The 22870-nt window shown below is 51.3% G+C and overlaps 1 protein-coding gene across 1 annotated transcript; it reads right to left on the reverse strand.

Moving 5' to 3' along the window:
- Positions 1–2135: 2135 nt before the first annotated feature.
- Positions 2136–19134, reverse strand: PANX2 (pannexin 2). Its single transcript, XM_036761665.1, has 3 exons — positions 18909–19134; positions 9684–11141; positions 2136–2497 (listed from the first exon to the last, which is right to left on the reverse strand). Exons 1-3 carry the CDS (start codon positions 19132–19134, stop codon positions 2136–2138), a joined length of 2046 nt encoding a protein of 681 aa, XP_036617560.1.
- Positions 19135–22870: the final 3736 nt, after the last annotated feature.

Here is a 22870-nt window from a genome sequence, read left to right on the forward strand (position 1 = left end):
GAAACATTAAATGCCTTGCTTGAAGCTGTGCTTCTAAGGGCACTAAGGGTGCTCTGACTCCCAATCCAGTACCCCCTTCTGAGACCCCCAAGCTGCACAGGATGCTCCAGCCAGGCCCCCAGCTTTGCCTTCTTTTGGTCTCACAATCCCAGGCTGATTGAAATCTTAGCCATTCCTCCAGACCCTGTTCAGGGCCCCCCACCTCCAGGAAGCCCTCCCTGGTTCCTCACTTCCTTCTTTCCTTCCCTTCCCACCCTCCCCACCTCCTAAGCTTATAAATCAATCTCATTTAGTGGCTTGGCTTCAGGAAGAGGTTGGGGGACACACGGCGACTGAGGAGAGGAAGGGGAACAGCGTGGGCAAGCCTGGAGGGCTTCCCGGCCCGGCTGACCCACCTTGTCCCATCCCTGGTCCCTGCCGGGCAGGGCGGCTGAGGACGCCATACGGACCTGTTGTCAGAATAATATTTATTTTTATATTTAGTGCTATATTTTGTTCAACACCGCTGTCCGTGGCCGTGTCTGAGGTAATAGAAGCCTTCGTTCCCCTTCCAGGGCGGCCCCCCCTTTTCCTCCCTTCCCCCAGCCCTGGCCTGCCTGCACGGGAGCGCCCGCAGGGAGGGCTTGGCAGGGACTCGCGGACCGGCCGTTATTGCAAGATACGGTTTGTACATTCTCCGCGTCCTTCCTCCTCCTCCTCCCCCCTCCTTCCTCGTTCTGGGGAAAACTCGGCTCTGAGTTTCCGAACCCGAATTATAAATGATCGATTACAGCATTAGAAACCAAATGAAAACACAAGGATGTCAAGTGGTAAAGAGAAAGTGCAATTGAAAGGGGGTGGGGCCCCCAGGTGGGACACTGAGCCTGGGGGTGTTGGGTGGGTGGGGGGCAGCCCCCTGAAAGGGACACTGAGCCTGGGGGTGTTGGGGGGGCAGCCCCCTGAAAGGGACACTGAGCCCAGGGAACCGGGGGGAGGGACTGGGATGGGGATTGATCAAGGGACATTGAGCTACGGAAGAGGCCTGAGCTCTGTGAAGGTGAGAACATCACCCTGGAGGTACTGAGCCCTGGGGGAGGCCAGGGCTCCAAGGTGATGAAGCTGGGGAGCAGGGGGGAGTTAGGATTCCTTAGGAGGAAGACTGAACCTTCCTGAGAGGGAATGATTTTGGGTGGATTACTGCACCATGTGGGATATCCCCAGGCTGAGGGTAGCTGGTGGGCTGTGACCCGCCATCCTGGACCCAGCAAGGTGTGCGGGGGGGGGGGGGGGGGGGGACCTGCTAAATGTTCCCACCCTTCCAGATCCCCAAATGAATTTCCTTCCACCCTTCCATACCCAAGCAGGAGTCATCCATCCTTGAAATAAATACCCCAGCACCCAAGGTTAATGACAAAATAGATTAAAAAAATAAACTCTTCATCTGGCCACTCCCAGGGCCACACGTCGCTCCTCTTGGGGTTGGGGGAGGCCTTTGGGCCTTGTCCCAAACCCACCTGAGGACAGGACCAATCCTGAGCACCTACCCTGGCAGTCCTTCCCCCATCCCCTCCCACCAAAGGGGAGCCTGGTCCCCAGAACTATATTGCATATTGAGTGTTCATGAGGCCATGGGGAAGGCCCTGCGGGCTAAGCCATGAGTCTCTGTGGTTTGCCGGAAGCACAGGTTACATGTGGCTTGGGCTGGGCCAGGGTCTTAGAGACTTGTAGGAAGCACAGGCTGGCCAGGCAGGGTTGGGCAAGACCTGGGAGGTGGCTCTGGGTGGTACTGGCCACGATGGGAGGGGAACATTGGCTAAAGTGCACGTTGAGAACCACAGTGGCTGCGGACAGGCTGCTCCCTAGTCCCCAGACATGGGAGGTCAGGGAACCAAGGCAGCAGTAGCTAAGCAGGGGCTGAGGATGTGTGGGCAAGGCGGGATCCCTAGCTGCCCCTGGGCACTGGCAGTAGATCTAGTGGGAGACTCGTGCTTGGATCTGGTGCTTCAGGGGACCTTGGCGAGGGCATGCAGTGGCCGGATTCCTGTCAGGATGGGGGTGGGGAGGCACAGGGGCAGGTCCTGATGATATCCCAGGGCTGGAGGTGGGGTGGCTATGAGACTGCCGGGAGGAGGGGATGAGATCCTTGTTGCCTGTCTCTAAAATTCCACAGTACTCACAACTGTCCGGGGCTCCTCAAAGGTGGCAATGAGAATCTGCTTTGGGGGGGGGATGGTGATGAGGTCAGCCATGTCAGGGGAGGCTCGAGGTGGGGCTTCCTCTTCTTCCTCTGCCCGGTGGTCCTCATACAAGGTGCTAATGTGCAGCAGGGGGTGGGTGGAGTTGTGGCTCAAGACAGCCATGGATTCAGGCTTCACAAGGCCAGGGGTGACACTAGTCGGGGGCCCAGGGACCCCAGCAGTTGTGGTAGGAGGACAGGCATGGAAGGATCCTGGAGGGGGTGGCATGGCCCGGCATGGCTCCACTGGGTACAGGATTTCTTTTTCTGGGCCTGGGGGATCTGAAAACAGGATCAAAAATACCAGCATCAAACTGTCTCTATCTTCTTTCAGCCCATAGTTATCTCCCCCTCCCCAACCCCTCAAGATGCTCTACTGCTAGCAGGAGGAGGGGCTGCACCCAGACATCCACATTTTCTCACCCTATTCCCCTGTGACCAAAAACACACACTGCACACTGGGATGGGTTCTCATCACACCACTTCCTACTGCACAGGGCTGGGGAGTGGGAGGGGGGAAAGCTTTGTAAAACTGAAGGCCTACCTGAGATGGGAATTCTGATTTGGTATGACTTCATCTTTTCCTTGTTTTTTTTTTCTTTTTTTGGTGGGGAGAGGGAAGTCAGATGGGGATGAGAGCGGATCATAGATTTAGAGCTGAATGGACTTTAGGGGCCATTCCCTTCATTTTACACGTGAGGAAGCTTGTTGTTCATCCTTCTCAGGCACAAAACAGTTAATGAATTGCTCAAGGTGATAAAGTAAGCCCCCGAGATAGGATCTGAACCCAGGTCTGCCTGACTCCAAGCCCAGCATTCTATCATGTTGTCTTTCTGTCTTAGATATACATGCCATGAACTTCCTAATTGGCTTCATGATGCTGGCGTTATAGAATGGACTAGTGAGCTTGATCCCAAGTGGGCAAATCCTGAATCAGTGTGAAGCGTTTGGAGGAGGGGGATTACACATCACTCTCTCTGGAATCCCAAAGCAGCTGCATGGTGGGGGGCTCCATGGCTAGAAAGGTCACATGCCAAGCTCAAACTCACTGTTGCATGTTTGGGGCCACCTGTTGTGGGACCATGGAAACTGTGTGATTTTGAAGCACGTGATGAAAAGAAGGGGGAAAGCAGGTGCCCTGAAGGACACCTGGGGATGGTGAGCAGCAGGAGAAGGGGTCCAGAGCCCAGGGAGTCAGGAAGATCCAGGAGGTTAGCTCTAGGGCCTGTGGTTGGGCCTTAGTGATGGACCAGGGAAGAGTCATAAAGTTGTGAAATGTGAAAATCATAGGGCCAAAGGCAAAGGGCCTGGGGATGTCTCCTGGACTGAGGAACTGGTCAGCCTGAACAGCAGATCTGCATCAGTCATAAAGAAAGGCAAAGTTTAAGGCTGGATCCTGTAGACTCCCCATGGAGCAGCTAGAAACCAGCCAAAGGCCTCCCAAGGAATGACTGGTCATACCTCCAGGAGGCCAAGGAAGGTCCAAAACACCACCACCCTAGAAGGAACCTTAGAGAACATCCATTTCAACTTCCTAACTTTACAGATGAGGAAACTGAGGCCCAAAGAGGTTCAATGATTTGCCAAAGGTCACACGAGTAAGTGGCAGAAAAACCCAGCTCCCCTGACTTCTGGATCCAACCCCCTTCCCTCTACACTGGGCAGCCATCAAGGCTATAAACAAGTGTGGTGGATATACCTATGGGAGGAACTTGGCCCTCCTAGAAAGTAGTAAGGCTGCTTTTATACAGCTCGGCACTGGAGACCTTCCAGTGCTGCTGATGCTCACTGGCCCCTTCCAGCTTTGCTGGGGAACTACCGCAGAAAGGAGTCTCTGATGGAGCATGACCCAGGAGCCAAAGGAAATGTTCCTGCAGGGCCTGGTGCTCAAGACAACCGTACACTCCTGTACGGACATGTTGCCTTTGAGTCAGTGCCTTAAAGCAGTGGTCCAAGGGAAGTGAGCCTTGGGTTCCATGTTCCTAGGACAGCAGGGAGGCCTGGCAAAGGCCTGGATCCATAGAAAATAGGTAACCTGGTCCTTGGAGCATGTCAGGACACTGAATGAGGAGAGCTGCCCTGTACTATCAGGCTGGGCTGACAGCTGACCAGACAGGATGCCTCCTTCCTCCGGCCTGGGGCTCTCTGAGGGTAAAGCTCACAGCTCTTCCTCAAACTGAGGACTCTCTTAGGGCAGGACTCTATATCAGAGTGCTAACTGGTAACTGGGGTGCCTGGGGAAAGTCTTGGGGAATGTTTCTTCCACTAAACTTTTAAAGAGAAACTTGGGTGGGAGGGAGAGTTGTTGTTGGTCAGTTGTGTCAGACTCTTTGTGACCCCATGGGCCACAGCACACCTGGCCCTTCTGTCCTCCACTATCTCCCAAAGTCTGTCCAAGCTCATGTTTGTTGCTTCCACGGCACTTTTTTCTCCATCTCATCCTCTGCTGTCCCCTTCTCATTTCACCTCCAATATTTCCCCAATCTCAGGGTCTTTTCCAAGGGGAAGGCATGTTGGATGTGGAGCCAGGACAGATGTGGGCTGGAATTCCACTTCAGATACTTACTGCTGGGCTAACTCTGGGCAAGGCCCTTCCCTCTTATGAGCTTCAGTATCATCGTCTATATAATGGGGATAAGAATAGCCCGAGTACTTACCTAACAGAGTTATTATGAGGCTCAAATGAGATCAGTCTGTAAGGGGTTTTGTAAGCCTTAGAAAGCCATGTAAACATCAGGACTGTTATACTTGAAGAGGGCCCCAAATCCTGAATCTTCTCTTTTAGCTAAACATCCCCGGGGCTTTCAAACAATCTTCATTTAGCCTGGTTGGTCCCTGGCCTTCTCCCCATCTTGGCTGCCATGCTCTAGATAATCAGGGGCCTGAGCCCCCACGTGACCCCCAAAACTTCCTAGTAGGCCTGATCCAGATTAAAACGTTATTGAGAAATGTTGAACAAAATAACAAAAATGCAATACAACATAGATAATGCTAATTTGTGGTTCTCTAGGTCAAATGTGCCTATTTCTATCTTGGTTTGACACCACTGCCTCCCAGTTTGCCAGCACTCTCATGGAGTCCTGAGCTCTGGGCCCACAATGTGGTCAGACCAGGACTGAACCCTCCCTATTCTGAGTATCTCCTTTGGGCAGCTAAAGATCACACTATTCTGGGGGAAGCAGGGGCACCACATCCCACTGTTGATTCACAGTGAACTCACAGTCCATCAAAACTCCCAGAACTTTTCCGTAATAAATGCTGTGTAGCTACATTTCACCAGTCCTGTACATGTGCAGGTGAGATATTGAGCATGTGTGTTGAACTTTATACCCTTCTCTCCATTAAATTTCATTTTATTAGATTTAGCCTATCATTCTAGCATATCAAAAAAATTTAAATTCTGACCCTGTTATTATCTGGCACATTGTCTCTTCCTCCCAGATTTGACATGCATACAGTCTATGCCTATATTAAAGTCATGGGCAAGCAGTTTAGATTGGACAGGACCAAGGACAGAACCCACCGGGAGACTCCTCTAGAGGTCTCCATCCAACACAATTCATCCATGACTACTCTTTGGGTTCAGGCATCCAATGAGTTCTGAATCTATGCAACTGCACTACCACTTAGCTCAACATTTCTCCATCGACAAGATGGAGAAGGGCATGAGGGCATGAGAGTCTTGGTTAAATTCTTTGCTGAAATCTAGTTAAAGCTCATCTAGGGCATTTCTCTAATTCACCAGTCCATTAACCCTGTCAAAATAGGATATAAGGTGAGTCTGGCGTGACCTATTTTGGATGAAGCAAGGCTGGCTCTCAGAGACTGCTATTTCCCTTTCTAACTTGACCTGCCACTCCTTTAACTGCACCTCCTAGACTTCTGATAGAAACCCAAGCCAAGTTCATTGGCTTATCATCTGAAGAAACCATCTTTTCCCCCTTTATGAACATTAGGATAGCATTTGCCCTTTTCCAGGACCTTGGTACCTTTTGCATTCTCCACACTTTCTCACAAATCATCAAGAGATGTTTAGAAATTACATCTATCACTTATTATACCCCCTATTATTTAGCTTCTCTGGGCCTGGTAACTTGACTTCTCTGAGGGCTATTTCCACATTTATCTTGGTTTTAATTGATGGCCAGTTCTGCTTTTCCATTCCCAATCAGAAAATCATTCTTTTTTGTAGAGAGAACAGAAGTTAAGAATTAAGCAATTCTTCCTTTCCTCCATTGCCTCCTTTGGTCATTATCCCATCCACCTTGAGCACTGCTAACCCTTCTTCAATCTTCTTTTTCATTCCTAACACTAGAAAACCCTCTTAGTTGTCCTAGATTTCTCTGCTAGCCTCAGTTCCTTCCGGCCTTTATCCCTTGGCTGTTGCTTTTTTACATTTGTCTTCAATTATGCCTCTCTTCCATTTTTGTACATTGCCTTAGTCAATTTAGGGAACATCCCCCTTTATTCCTAATTGGCGTCCTTTGTGTTTGTGTTGTTAGAATGTCATTCTTTGGAAGAACATCACATTCTTCTCAGGCCAACTTCCCTGGGCTGTTTTAGGCCAGGCGTTATTGGCTATCCTTTCTATAAAGTCTGTGAAATCCACTTTCTGAAACTCTCAGATGCAGCTTCCTTTCCCCTACTCATCCATCACAAACTTCAACATGGAGGGTTCCCTTCCAAGGTTCTCATCATTTCTATTTCAGCACCAGCTGGTTCATTTTTGCTGGTCAAAATTAGTTCCAGACTAGTAGTTCCTTCGGTCACTTCCTCTACCAGATCCCATGATTGTTAAAGCCAAATTGAGAAGTTAAAAGCGTGACTGTTGGCAGACTGAGCTCCAGAGCACCAGAGGAGTCTAACAAGAGTTGAGGTCTCCCATCCCTTCTCTATCAAGTAAGGATTTTGGCCTCTGGATCACTTTCCGGAACTTTGGTTTCTTCATTGTGACCAGGTGGTCTGTGTTGGATGCCAGCCACAACATCACTTCTGATCTCCTCCCTCTCACAAAAATGTTTCTCCCAGGCTCCTCCACCTCCCTCCACTTCCATGAATGTATTCTCTCAGGAGTCCTGCTCCATCTCTCCTTTCATGGGTTCATTTTCTTCTCAAGTTTGAATACCTTTCTGTTATTCCCATGTTTCTGCCAGGACTGATCTCCCATATCTCAGAGCTTCTTTGGACACTGACTTTGCCTCCTCCTTCAGCTGACTTACTATTTCTTGTCTGGACTTGGGCCTTAGTGGTGACTCTCTTCCTGGATATATCCCGCTGTGAGTTACTGTTCTCTCCACTAACAGTTGCCTTTAGTCTCTGTGGTCTCCAGCTTGGCAGATCTATATGCATAGTTGTTTTTTTCCTTCCATTTTCAGCTTTAAACCCTTTGTATTTAATCTGCAAGTTTCTAAAGAAATTAACTTGAACGGTCTTCATGAGATATACTTCACCCCTGGCAAAGAGCCTGTCAGTCCAGTCTGTTCCATAAATCCAGTTTTTACTCTCTGACAATGCATCACTTCTTATTAAGCTTCCATCATCAACCAGCAGTAATAAGAAAAACCTTACTTGTCTCTCTAAGGTCTTTTGTTTCTCACTCAGGATTTCATCTTCCCCAGAAAGGCTTTATAGGTGCTTTCTGGTGTTCTATTTGTCCCCACATAAATCACCAAGAGTGCATAGTGGTCACCAGGCTTGGCAAACCTTAGGAAGGGGTCACATCCAGGGTAGGGAGAATGTCTCTTGATTGTCCCATTAACAAAGACTCGCCAACCACTACCAAGCACCAACATTTGTCTCTTCTTACTCTGACCAGTGCTGGGTGATATCTTTCCGGTGGCCCTGGTGGACTCAGATACCTTGGCAATCACAGCTTCTTCTGGGAGCAAGGTTCATCCTCGTTGGGACCATACTCATATCTACTACCTTGCTCCAAAAGTATTCCGCAGTCCTTCCCTTCCTTCCCTATGTTGCAACCTTCCACCCTCCTGATACAGATTCGGATTCCCCAAGAATGAAAGGATCTTAGATCCAGAGCTCGAAGGGACCACCAAGGCCATCTTCCTTTTTCTCTTTCCTTTGGAACTCTTCTTCCATTATTTTAAGGAAAGGTGCCTTCCTCCAGCTCCTTCATCTCCTCCTCTAGGAGGGAGGCAAATCTGTGCCTTGCACACCCACAGCTGTCACTGACCACTAACAGAAGCACAGATGAGGCAGAAACCATACTTGTTGGCAGTTAAGGTTTCAGTTCTCCCATATGCTTGCACATAGTAGGTGCTTGTTGACTGACTGGTTTACTGATGAGGCTGTTTCAGGGAACCACCTGGTAGCTGGTCCACCTTGTTTCCTGCTACAGAGTCAGGAATGTTTGCTGTGTTATGAGTCAAGTCCTACAAGAGCTCCAATGCCAGGAACAGCTGCCCAGGGAAGGAAGGTCTCTGAGGTTTTGATTCTACAGAAGTGAGACACCTAGGGACCTCTTCCCTCTGCTCAGACATTAGAGATGTTCTCTCCCTACATCTTGTTTCTTCGATCATCTACAGGTTAAATCATGCTCCTTGGCACCTCCTGAGACAGTGTCATTGAGTGTACTCTGAATGAATTTTGAAGTCCCGAATAAGGGACTGAGGGTCCCTGAAAATTTTTAGATTCTCTTTATCTGACTGGTAGAGAAGGATGAGATTCCTTCAAAAGAAGAAGGACTATCCTATCTTATTGTCAAGTATCATCGAAGGATACACTGTCTCCCATCAATGAACTTTCCATCCAGAGGTACTCCTCCCTTTAAACTGCTGAGCCATGTAAAAATGCTTCTTGACCCCTCTGAATGGAAATCTTTGTCCCACATCTCATGTGTCCAGCCCCCTGCTTTCTTGTGAATACAAACTCCCCCTCCTCCAAGGCCCAGAGTGGTCATGGTGAGCACCGGCACAGGCCTGCAGCATCGTTGATGCTCAGAGGGTGACTGGCCTCTGCAATGCCTCCAGGCTGCCCTACTTGGACCACCCTTTCCTGTTAATCTGTTGAAAATAAAGGTAAAATAAACAAAAATCACCCTAGCCCTAATTCGGAGGCAGTCACCTGATTTTAGGGACAATAATTTTAGGCCCTTTCTGTGGTTCTGGCCCAGAGTCTGAGGGTGACTTTGAGCCTCTTCTCCTTAGTAAAGTGCACAGCCTTGGGCCGGGGGGTTTTTATGGCAGATCCAAGGGCACAGCCTTGGGCCGCTGGGTTTTTATGGCAGACCCAAGGGCCGTTCTTATTTCTGGGATCATGGCTATGTTCTGAAGCACAGAGGCCTCTGCAAATCTCCTCCTTGGGTGAGGAGGGAATTACCCTTTTTTATTTTAGACTACAGACCTTTTTTTGGTAATGACCTACTCCTCTTGGTTCTCCTTGCCTTCCCACTCCCATCCTGTCCATCCCTGAGTTGACCACACTGCGCCCCACCCCGGCCCCACCCTCCTACCTTTGGCAGGAGCCATGCTGCGGGTCCCTCCGCAATCCTCCCCCTGGGTGAGGAAGGCACCCTCTTGGCTCTTGGAGGTGGGCAGGGCAGCAATGCGCGGAAGCTCTGGTTTAGGTTTCTTGCTGCTGAGGATGTAGGGATGGACGTCCAGGGAGAAATGCCTAGCATGCTTCTTCTCGCTGCTGGCGGACGGTGGGGCGGAGGAAGGGCCAGGGGCCGTGGGGTCTCCAGTGCCAGCCCCCTTGTGGTGAGCGGTTCGGGCATCCAGCAGGGGAGCAATGAGCGTGTCCGTGGCGGTCTTCCTCCTCACGGGTTTGGGCTTGTCTGCCTTGTGATTCTCCACTTTCATGATGGCCAGCTGCTCCTTGAAGGGCTGGGGCAGGGGGTTGCTGGTGGGGATCCACTTCATCTTTTTGCGGGGGCGCTTGACCACCGGGGGCTCCCCCGAATCGCCTTCTGCGGGATTGGCGCTGGGATCCAGCGTCTGAATGCCCGAGTCTCGGACCGTGGGGGTGGCGTCGTGGTTGGACTGGGCCAGAGCGGCCAGCAGCTGCCGCACCACGTGGTCGTACATGAGGTCGCTCTCGTTGGTGATGAAGTCCAGCCGGTTGAGAGACTTGATGTGGTCGCGGTTCTCGTTGCAGAACATGGCCAGGATGTTGATGTCACAGAACTGCGAGCGGCGCCACTGCCGGCGCGTGCGGATGCCCACCTTGTGCAGCTTGTCGAAGATGAAGTTGCTCTTGCGGAAGATGAAGAGGTGAATGAGGTTGACGAGGATGATGAGGTTCATGAAGCAGAGCAGGACGATGTCCACGCCGGCGATGATCCTCTGCAGCTGCACCGAGGGCAGTTTGCAGCTGACTCGCACCGAGCCCCGGGGGCCGTCGGGCGGCTCGCCCAGGGCGCACGTGAACTCATTCTGTTTCTGCGTGGCGTAGTAGGTGCACAGGTAGCTGATGGGGACCACGCTCAGGAGCAGGATGAGCACGTGCCGCGCCAGGTAGAGCTTGGCCAAGAAGTTGCTTCTGCCCCGGCGCTCCAGGTACTTCTCAAACAGGTTCTGCTCGGGGCTCTTCTCCTTCTCGGCATTCTCAATGATCTCGCGCTTCTCCCTCTCCGTGATGCCGGGGCCCTTGGACTGGATCTGCTTCTCGATCTTGGGGGCCCGGCCTTCCGCCGCCCGATGGTAGCAGTTATCGATCTCCTGGAGAAGGAAGTTGAGCTCGGAGGTGAGGCGGGTGGAGGCCAGGAACTCCCAGCCCAGGGCAGGGACGTACATGATGCCGGCAAAGGCCAGCAGGGCATAGGGCAGGAACTTGTGCTCGAAGAGGGAGGGCCAGTGGCTGGAGTCCACCCCGGGCAGGGCATCCCTAAGCTCTGTCCAACAGTAGCCACGTGCATAGAGGGCCTGGTCACGGGTGAAGTTGTGAGGGGTATAGCAGTAGATGGGTTCCTCTGGAGGGCAGAGAGGAGAGACACGGCTCAGGGTCATGGCAGGGATGGGGAGGGGTCCACAGTGCTCATCCCTCCTGGCAAAGGGAGGGCAGAGATTGGGGTGGGCACTGAAAGAAACATTCACACAGTATTGATGTCCAACGAGGGAAACCAGTAATTTTTCTTTATCTGCATCCCACCTGTTCCTGGGGTTTAGGGGCTTTCTATGCGCTTGGAGACTGGCCCAGGGCAGAAGCCGAGGATCCAAGGACTGGCAGGCTGTACATAGTCTGGGGAGCCTGCCCTCCTGTTCTCCCCCTGCTCTTTCCATGGAAGGTGCATGACTGACTACAAACGAGCAGGGGCCATTGTCTGAAATGTCCTTCCATGATAATACTAATTCCTCATATTCATGAAGTTTCCAAAAGAAGGATTCAAAGCTGGAAGACACCTCTGAGATCATATAGTCCAACCTGCTCATTTTACAGATGCAGGAAGTGAGGCCTGTGGAGAGATTTGCCCCAAGTCACACAGACAACAGGCAGTGAAAAGGACACTGGATTTGGAGTCAGAGGACCTGGGTTCAAATTCCAGTTCTGACACCTGTACCTTTGTGACCTTGAGTCCCTCACTCAGTGCCAGTTTGCACATCTATAAAATGGGGGGGGCCTGGTGACCTCTAAGGTGTCTTCAGGGTCTAGCCCTAGGAACCTTTGAGCTTAAGCAGCATGGCTATAATTTTGACCCAGGCCCAAGGACTCTAAAGTCAGTGCCCCGACCTTGACATTGGGTCAGCTTTAGAGATACAAACCACTTTCCCATAGTTCTGTGGGGGAGATGGTGGGAGATGAGCTGAAGAAATGGAGAAGGGCAAATGTCCTGATTTTCAAATAAGGGAAGAGGTTAGAGTCTGTAAATGACAAACTGGGGAGCCTGATTTTGATTTGAGGCAAACTTCTGGACCATAGCATTAAAAGGATGGCTAGTGAATATCTGGAAAAGGAAGCAGTGATCACAAAGTATCACCAAGAACAAGTCACACAAGACCAAGCTCTTTTCCTTTTTGGGGCAGGATTACTGGACTAGTAGATGGGGGAAATGCTGCAGGTAGAGTTAACTGAAATTTCAGCGAAGCACCTGACACAATCTTTCATGTTATAATTGTGGACAAAATGAAAAACAAAAGAAGGGTAAATGCAGTATAATGAGGAGCATTCATTACTGGTCAATATGCTGGGCTTGGTGTCAGCTCATGAGGAGGTCTTCAGTGGGGTGCCCCAGGGATCCAATTTGGAATTGTGCTATTAAATTTTTTTGTCAATGATTTGCATAAAGGGATAGAAAGTGTGCTTACTATGTCTATAGGTGACACATACCTCAGAGGCACAGCTAACATACTGGGTGATGATAAAAAATTCTTGATAGATTAGAAAATCAAGCTTAAAGGTAAAAATTAACAAGGATGAATATAAAACCCTACTATTGGTTTCAAAAACACCAGCTTCACAGGCACAGAATGGGGAAAGGGCAGCTTGTTTGGCATCCAGTTGAAAAAAGATCAAAGGCATTTAGGGCCTGTCAGCTCCATACAAGTCACCACTGTGACCGGGAGATCAGGTGGCTGATATGGTTAGGCATGCACACATTAGACAGATTATGTGGACCCTGTGGTCAGGATGCTTTGGAGGGGAGAAACTGGAGGGCTGACAGCCTATCAGGAAGGTGTCACAGTAGTTCAGATGAGAGATGAGGAGGGTATGAATTAGGGTGGGGGTCATGAATATGAAGGAGAGAATGGAAGTGTTATTCAGTTCAGCAACAGTTATTTATTAAGGGCCTACTACATACAGGCAGCTAGGCTAGAGCACCAGGTCTGGAGTCAGGAAGACTCCTTTTCCTGAGTTCAAATCTGGCCTCAGACACTTAGTAGCTGTGTAACCCTGGGCAAGTCACTTAACCCTGTTTGCCTTTGTTTCCTCATCTGGAAAATGAGCTGGAGAAGGAAATGGCAAACCAGTCCGGTATCCCAATGGGGTCACACAGAGTCAGACACGACTGAAATGATTACAGTAACACTACGTACTAGGTAGTGGAGAGGGGGGCAGAGGAGGGAGGGGAACAAAGTGAAAAGATGATTGATAGATACAGCCCCCACACAAAAGTTACATATTCTATAGGAATAAACATCATGGAAATAGAATTGAGAGAATTAAATAACTGAACGTTTGCAGCCCCAAGCACAGAGCTGAATGTCCTGTTGAGACCAGGGATCTCCCAGGGCAGGCACTATGTCTCCTCATCCTCTGTTTCCTTGAACATAGGGATCGGCCTATAAAGGTCCTCAGCCTGACAGAGAAGGAAGGACGGGGGCACTCTCTGATGACTGAGTTCGCTTCCGGCCTTGCCCCAAATGGTCACTATCCTACCTCCCAAATAAAAACAATTGGTTAGGGCTGCCCCCCTTCCTGCGTCCCTCCCCTCACTGCATCACCAAATTCCCACTGGATTTGTCTGACTGGGTATATCTCAAATCCAACTGCCTTTGGGGGGAAATGCCTCTTTATTAACTGATCCCATCATTTCCCAAGAGCCATGAAGGGGCCTAAAAATTCTCCTCTCTGGGGGAAAAATCCCAGGAAAAGGTTTGCCTCTGTCTGTTCCATTGGCCATGGCTGGCCCAAGCTGTTCTTGACCACAAGCCTGAGCCTGTCCCTTCTCTGGGGGTCACAGCCATAAGCTTCATTGGCTCCCAGGACTCTGGCTGAGCCTTCTTCTCTTCCTTCTCTACTTTCTCTCATTTGGTGATCTCATCAGCTCTTGTGGGTTTAATGACCATCTCTACAGAGATGACTCCAAGGTCTACTGCCTCTCTCTTGTGCTTCAGTCCCATACCCTTTGGACTTCTCCTATTAGATATCCTACAGGCATCTCAAGTTCAACAGAAGAAAAGCTGAACTTATTATCTGTCCCCCAAACCCTTCCTTCTTTCCAAACTTCCTATCACTGCCAAGGAGACTGCTCTCTCTCTCTCAGTCATCCTCTGCTCCTCACTCTCCCCCACTCTCCACATCCAATCATTTGCCAACTTTTTCTGTTTCAGCCCTCCAGCATCTCTCCAATCCATCCCCTTCTCTCCACTCACCTCATGACCACAGCCTTAGTGCAGGCTTCCTCCTGGACTATGCAATGGTCTCCTGCTTGGTCTCTGCCTCAAGTCTGTCTCCACTCCAGTTCAGCCTCCATCCTCCTGGCTGCCGAAGTGATTCTCTTAAAGCCCAGGTCTGGCCACATCCCTCCCCTGCCCAATATACTCTCATGGTTCCTTATAATTGATTCAGCATTGAGAGTCCTTCACAAGCTGTCTTCTGCCTGTTTCCCAGGCTTACTGCATACTGCTCTTGACATTCTCTACAATCCAAGCTTACTGTGTCCTCAGGCATGATGAAAACACCATCTCTTGCCTCCTCACCTTTGCCTAGATGGCTTCCTCTCTTGTGCCTGGATCACCTTCCCTCCTCCACCTGCCCCTTTTCAGAAAGCCTGAGCTCCTCTGAGGCTCAGCCTCAGGGCCGTCTCTTCCATGAAGTCTCTCCTGGTGTCTCCAGCCACACCACATGCCACATACCCTGCTCCCAAGACTTTGCATTCACTGACTGTACACACATGTTTCCTCTGATACAAGGACAGGTTCCTTGAGGTCTGGGATGGTTTCCTCATTGTTGTACAGAGCCTGACACAGTGCCTGACACATAACTGGTGCTACAAATGAGTGGTTTCCCTGTGGCCTGTTCTCCCTTGTCACGGTCTGGGAGCTGAGCTCTCCTAGGATTCCACCCAGTCCACAGAAATCATAGACTGAACAGTGTGGCAAAGGAGGCTGTGATGAAGAAGGTGGGAAATCAAACTAAGATGCTACAAAGAGATATGGGGGGCATCCTCAAGCTCAGATTGGGGTCTGCTCCTCTAGGGGAAGCTCAGGCTGGGCCAGTGTTAGCAGCTGGGAGGTTCAGTGATGGTTAGCAGAATGATGTGGCAGCCAAAAAGCAAATGCAGCCTCCAGCTCCCTTTAGGAGAGGTGTTGCCCATCAGCCCATTAGACCCCATTGGGAGGAGCAGGTCCATTCCTGGATTCTACATTTTAGGAAGGGCATCAGCAAACAGGGCATGCCCAGAGGAAGGCAGCTGTATGGGGGTAGAAAGGATCAGAAACTTTCAAACCAAGCCATCCCAGGATCAGCTGAAGAAACTGAGAGTGTTTTGGCCTGGAAAAGAGAAGTTTGGAGTGGGGTGGGGGAAGGAGTGGAGATGTGGAAAAAAGGTGGGGGTTGATCACTGACTTCCTGTAATTAAAGCATGGGAGAAAGATTAGGGCACCAGAGAACAGAGCTAGAGGCATTTGGGAGAAGGTGCCGAAATGCAAATTAGGTTTGATGTGAGGAAAGACTGTTTAATAATTAGGGCATTCTCAAACTGGGACAGACTGCTTTGGGAGGATTGCCCCCCTTACTCTCTGGACTCCCCGAGACTCCCCTGTCCTCTTCTGTGTCCTCCTGACCCCCTGGTGACCTCCCTCAGGCCCCTCCCTCTCCCCCAGCTGTCCCAAAGGGGAATAGGCTGCCTCTCAATGAACCATAAGTGGGGGCCAGACAACCACTTCTTGGGTCCATTGTTCAAGGATGTATTCAGTGATCTCTATGATTGATGCATGATTTGGGATAAATCACTTCCTTCTTGAGATATCAGTTTCCTTAACTGCAAAATGGGGTTGCTGATGGTGGGAATAGTTCCTTGTCTCCCTAGGCTGTCAGTAGACCTATGCTCCCCAAATCACTAAACTGTGAATATCCTTCGATCCAGTGACACCAGTACTAGGCCTCTGCCTCCCAGAGCTCAAAGAAGAAGGAAAAGGACCCTTAGGTACAAAATATTTATAGCAGCTCTTTTTGTAATAGCACAAAAAAGAAAGAAACTAAGGGCATATCCACTTATTAGGGAATAGATGAACAAAATATAGTATATGAATGGAATGGAAATAATTATAAAAGAAATGATAAAATGAAAGGTTTTAGGAAAAATTGGAAAGACTTGAATGAACTAAAGCAAAGTGAAGTGAGCAGAACCAGGAGAGCAATTTGTACGATAGTCACAACATTATTAAGGAAAACAAATGTGGAAGACTTTGAAACAGCTTTGAGAACAGTCAGTGCAATCAAACCACTGGTCTAGAGGCCCAAAGATGAAGCATGCTGCCAAACCCCTGAGAGAGTGGAAGAGGGACTCAAGATACAGAAGGAGGAAGTTTTTTGGACATGGCCAATTCAGGAATTTGCTTTGTTTGACTGTGCACATCAGAAGGTTTGTTTTTAAAACGAGGGAGGGGGAGGAAGATGGGAGAGAGACCAAAAAAAGACACATTAAATGACAAAAGAAAATACTTCATAAACTAGATGATAGCTAGGGACCATTGAGGAAAGATGTGTGTCCCAAGAGACTGAGATGAGGAAAGAGTGCACTCCTGGCATGGGGCACAGCTTGTGCAAATGCGCAGGGGAAGGAGATGGAACGGTGAATTAGGAGAAGAGCAGCTACAAGGACAGTTTGGCTGGGACCTGCAGTGCACGAAGGGTAGCGATGGGATATAAGTTAAGATCAGGGTCTGATTGCTGGAGGGCCATTGGAGCTATGGTATTATCCTCAAAAGAAACAGAGAAATTGACCGGAAGAGCGGGTTTGGGGGGGGTCAGTCCTGTTTTGCACATGCTGCATTTGAGATGCTAATGTTTTATCATAAAATTACTAAGGTTATTCTGAGTTCTAGGACAAAATACAAACTTCTCTTGTGGACATTGAAAGCCCTTCACAAGCGTGCATGCAAGTGGATGCGCGCGCGCGCGCGCACACACACACACACACACACACACTAGCATTTGGGCCCAGAGCAGACCTGAATCTGGCCGGTCTGGAGTCTCAGCAGGATCATTCTGGCAGCTGGGAGTTGTGTGAATATTTCAAAAATAAAGCTAACTGACACCTATTAAAATGATAATTATGAAGATGGCTCCTATACGACACTAGGGTCTACAGAAAGCTTCACACACATTATCTCAGTACTGCTGCCTGAGACATCAAAGTACCTAATTTTAGAATGGGAGACCTTTTGAAGGACCTTGGAGGGCATCCAGTCCAGCCTCCTGCTCAGCTCAGGAATGCCCTCTGAAGCATCCTTGTCAGGGGGTCATTCAGCTAATGTTTAAGCATTTGTAGTGAGAGAGTTCACTCCTAGAGAAGTGAGCCTGCCCCACTGCTGGATGGCTGTCATCATTAGACAGTGCTTCCATACGGCCTGATTCTTGGCACTTTTCCCCTCTAGTCCTGCCTTCTAGAGCCAAACAAAATATGGGGAATTCCTCTTTCTTTCAAATACCTGAAGGCAGCTATCTTGTCATTTACCCTCCCCCCCATTCCCTCCTCACACACTCAAATCTCCTTTTCTCCAGCTAAACGCCCCTGTCTCATTCCTTCAACAATAGAAAACAGAGTCCTAGACTGGCAGTTCTGCCAGCTGCCCTAAGGCTAGATACCACGTGTCTCAGCGCCTCCCCAAACCCTGCTTGTGCCACCCCAGGCCAGTCTCTTCTCAGTTTGGGACCCCAGAGAAGTTGGGACCTACCCACTGGATCTCACCTGGATTTACCCTCTGATGGGTTTCTCTATTGACCAAGAAATGTCAGCCTGCTAGTCCCGGCCCCCTTCTTCACTGAAGGTATGCATTTATTTAAAGCAGGGTAATTCACCCCAGTAAGTGCAAGTATGTGTCTATTTCTGTACACCAGTCTGTGTGGTGGGTGGCACGGTGGATGTCTGGGATCCCAAACCCAATTTGGGTGTTTTCTGGTATTTCCCCTCCTTCAGCATGGAAAATAGAGAGATGCCTGCCAGCAGCCTCTGCCTAGCTTTAGCCCTCTCTGGGGTTCTATGAAACCAGGGGGCTGGAACATTCTGGGTGGGTGGCTGTGACCGTATATCAGGGCTTTTCCTTAAAGGAAGAGGTGAACGTAATTTTAAGAGGTCACATGGGCACAGAGGAGCCATAGGAAGGCCCTAGCTAACCCAAGGCCCATTGAAGGAGGGCCCCTTTCTGTGGCCGCTCCTGCCAGGCAACAGTTTCCTGGTGATGGGGCTGGGGATGCTCCCTGATACCCAGGGCTTCCAGAGGCTCCCGAGGGAAGGGTGCCTGGCTGTGGGGAAGAGCCCGCGGCCCTGGGGTTCCGAGCCAGCTCGCAAAGGCCCAGCCATCTGCACTGTGCTTTCTAGTCCTCAGCCCCCTTGGAGCTGTCCAGCGTCAGGCTGCTTTTTCTCCCTAGCACGCTCAGCTCCGCGGACAGCGGGCTGTGGAGAGCCCAGCCGCTTCTTCTCAGAGGCTGGGGTAGTGAAAGCTGGGAGGGTCTGCACACCACCCATGCCCCTTCGCGCGCGCGCGCGCGCACACACACACACACACACACACACACTCACTCACTCTCACACTGACACAGACACACTCTCTCTCGCGCACACACACACACACACACAAAACTGCTCCTTCTCTCAGGTGCCTGGACGTCCTTACCCAACCCTTGCGCTTCTCTCTCTCTTCCCCCATCTCTCCATCTTGGGCAAAGAGCCGGGGAAGGCGAAGCTGGGGAGGAGATAAAGAAGGCCGGGGGAGGGAGGGACCCAGCAGCCCGGGAGGGAGGGTGCAGGGCTGCCCCCATCTCCCCCCACCCCGGGGGCCCGACCGGGTCTTACCGGCGAAGTTCTTGGTGAAGACGAGCGTGACGAGCAGGATGGGCACGAGCACGGTGCCGATGGTGACCACGCGGTCGAAGGGCAGCTCGAGCTTGAGCTGCAGCAGCAGCGCGGCCAGCGCGCCCGACTTGTCGTCCTGGGCGCCGGGCAGGATGAGCTCCCGCAGCTTCTCGCCCGCCAGCAGCGCTGTCGCCATGTCCGCAGGCTGTTCGAGCAGGTGGTGCATGGGGGGGCGCGGGGCCCGGCCGGCGGCCCGGGAGGGGGAGGCCTGGGGGGCCCGGCCCCGCGGCGGGGGCGGCGGCGGGGCTGCCCCTGCCCGGGCCCGCCGCCTCCGGGGCTGCGGCGTTCAAGTTCAAGGCTCAGCAGCCGGCCTGCCTGCGGGGCGGAGGCGGGGGCGCACCGCTCGGAGCCCAGCTCCAGGCCCGGCGCCAGCCAGCGCCCTGCCTCGCCTCGCCTCCCTCTCGGGCGCTCGCTCTTTCTTTGGGATCGCCGGGCCCGGGCCGCCGCGGGACCCCGCGCCCCCCGGAGGCCACTGCGGACACCCCCTCCCCCCGGCCCCGGGCGGCCCGGAGCGCGGGAGCGGGGAGGGGGCGCGGGGCCTGTTTACCTCCGGCAACTTGGCGGCGCGCGCGGCTTCTCCCCAAGGCCCCCTCCCCCGTCCCCCCCCCCCACCGCCCCCCGCGGCAGCTGCGGCGCCTCCGATGACTTGGCAAAAAAAAAAATTACATGAAAGGGCCAAGAAAAGCTCGCGGCTCGCCCCCCCCGCCCCTTCTAAGTCTCCCGCTCGCCCGCACGCTACTGGATCTCCCACCCGGTTGCTCCCGGCTCTGCGTCTCAGTCTCCGTGGATCTGTCTCTCTAGTGTCTGGCCCTATCGGGCTGCCGGGCTGCGCAAGCGGCGGCGGCGGGGAGGAGGAGGGGGGGAGGGGAAGAGGGGGAGGACAGAGGCACTGGCATTCACGGGGGTAGTCGGAGAGGACCAAGGGGAGGCGCCCCCGCCCGCCCTCACATCTGGCGGATGGGGTCTGGTCGCAGCTGCAACACGTGGCCGACGCCCTGCCTGGCTCTTCTCCATCCCCTGTATCTCTGCATCCCTCCTATACCCCGCCCAGAGGCAGCCGGGGGCCCCAGGCCCACCCCACTCCCAGTACCTCATAGGGGACGCTGTGTCTCGGCTTTCCCGCCAGGCTGCCCTAGCCCAGGTTGTTCCCCAGCACCCTCTGAGGGTCTCAAGCTGCCCCTCTCCCACCGTCTCTGCCGATTGCCAATCCTCCCCCTCCCACCGTGGCTCTCTGCTCTAGTGTCTCCGGGGCACCCTGCCCCCAGCCCCTGGCTCACCCTTCCTCCTCCAACCCCCTTCTGCCTCGTTCTCTGGGGGCCCTCATAGGTGGCAGCATCCATCAGGGAAACTCCTGGAGACACAGTTGGGTCGGAGGGAGGAAAGAAAGGGAGGGAAGGTGGACCTAGCTCCGCAGAGCCCGAATCACTTTGGGACAGCGTTCTCCCTGCCAAATCAGGGAACACCAGGAAACTGGAGAGGCAGGTACCTTTCCCCATCATCAGCACTCCTACCACCCTCATCCTCAATGGCAGGCTCATGGTCCAGTGGAAAGAGCTCTGCGCTTGGGGGCTCCTGCTGAGGCAGAAGGAGCTCGGAAAGTCTAGCTGGGCTCTGCTACCTGTGTGACCTCAGACAAGTCACTGGCCATCTCTGAGCCTCAGTTTCCATCTCTGTAAAAGGAGAGGGTTGAACTAAAGTCTCAACCCATTGCCTCCTCTTTAGAAAAGTATTGCTTTACCCGCACTACTCAGGAGAGGCCTCCGGAAGCCCTTGAAATACTACAATCTATCACAGGGGCTGTGTATTCAGCACCTTCCCTGTTATTGTCTGTCAGTGAAAGGAAAGGATTATTTTTTTTGTGCCCTAAGGGTGCCCTGAGAGGTAGGATCTAATTACTCTAATTTTTGAGATACTGGAATATGATTCCATGTGATCATTTATATTTCCTTAAGTGGCTCCCACAGTCATCCTTCCATGATTCACTGTGGCATGGTGGTGACCCTGGTCTGTCAAAGTCTAAGCTAGTGAAGCCCAGGCTCTGGAACATTCGACAGAGCTGAGGAAACTTTGAGGATGCTCCCAGCATCAGCCTGAGTCTGCTTTCTTAGGGCCAGCCTAGCTAAGAATAAAGGGGAGCATCACCTGGAGGCTGGCCACTTGGCGATCAATTCTTTGGTCACAACAAGCCACAAAATGAAGAAAATACAAAATGTTTCTCAGTCCCTTCTGAGTGTGCAGTGACAGTGGCAGAGGTAGAAAATGGGGCAGAGAATGTTAGAATCATCAGGTTTTTAAACCTCTATCAATTTTTAACTTAGTTTTAGGCATTGTAAATGTGAGGCAAACTTTGTCCAGTGAGCAATCAATCAGCCATCATTTATTAAGAGCCTGTTACCTGTCCCACACTTTGCCTGAGGATATAAGGAAGGGAAGAAGAAGAAGAATGAGGAGGAGGAGGAGGAGGAGAAGGAGGAGGAGGAGAAGGAGGAGGAGGAGGAGGATGCCCCTGTCCTCAAGGAGTTTACTATCTAATGAGGGAGACACTCTGAAAACAATTAGGTACAAACAGGATACATACAGGGTAGACAGAAAGTAACCTTGGAGGAGAAGGCACTAAAATTCAGAGCAGGAACTAGATTGGCCTCTGGCAGAAGGCGGCCCCTGAGTGGATTCCAAGAATTCTAAGAGATGAAGATGAGGGGGAGAGCATTTCAGGCCTGGGGGACAGCCACTGTAAAGGACAGTGAGTGGACCAGGGAGGAAGACTGATGACCTAGGGCAGTGACTGGATCAGAAGAGGACAGATGGGGGAGATATTCAGAGATAGAAATGGTGAGATTTAGCAATGTTTGGATGTGTGGGGTGAGGAAGGGTGGGAAGGAGTCCAAGGTAACACCCAGGAAATCCCAGAGGACTCAGAGGATGGTGGAGTCCTCAACAGGAATAGTGGATTGAGGAGAGGGAAAAGATAATGAGTTCTGTTTTAAGTGCCTAGCGTTGGAGATGCCTCTGGGGCATCCACAGAGAGTGGGATGATGGGAGCAATCTGCTAAAAAGGAAGAGAAGATGAGCTCATAGGTAAGGGTATTGGGAAGGTTGGTCTTTGTACGGAGATGGGCCACTTCATCAGAGATGAATATCAGAAAAGCTAGCAGAGATGATGGTAGTGGGATGGGGGGTGGGGGTGGGGTAGAAGAGGCCGAAGAATGGCCTGCTTTTTCTTTTTGTATTGTGTCACTCTGGGGGAAACTGCAGGTAACTGGAAGGATGTTTTACAGGTTCTCTTTGGAGGGGAAAAAAGGAGAGTTGACTCAGTTTTATTGTTTGTTCACAGGTGACAAGAAACATTTGGTCATTTTGTATTGCAGTGTTCATGATAAATAAACACTTACAAAAAGGCTGCTGTGGAGATAACTATGATTTATGCAGAAACTTTTTTCCTTTTAAATTTATTTATTTTTGGTTTACAACATTCAGTTCCATTAGTTTTTGGGTTCCAAATTTTCTCCCCCTTCCTCTCCTCCCCCCTCCCCACACAAGATGGCATGTAATCCAATATAGGTTCTATATATACCTTCACAGTAAACATATCTTCACAATAGTCAAGTTACAAAGAAGAATTACAATCAGTGGAATGAGCCATGAGAAAGAAAAGAGAGAGAGGGAGGGGGTAGCACAGTGAGTAGAGCATTAGCTCTGGAGTCAGGAGGACCTGAGTTCAAATCTGACCTCAGACACTTGACATACTTACTAGCTGTGTGACCTTGGGCAAGTCACTTAACCTCAATTGCCCTGCCTTCCCCCCTCAAAAAAAAAGTGAGAGAGAGAGAGAGCAGTTTGCTTCAGTCTGCATCCAGACTCTGTAATTCTCTGAATGTGGTTAGCTTTTTCCATCATGAGTC

Source organism: Trichosurus vulpecula, chromosome 5, assembly GCF_011100635.1.
Source record: "Trichosurus vulpecula isolate mTriVul1 chromosome 5, mTriVul1.pri, whole genome shotgun sequence".
Taxonomy (NCBI): Eukaryota; Metazoa; Chordata; class Mammalia; order Diprotodontia; family Phalangeridae; genus Trichosurus; species Trichosurus vulpecula.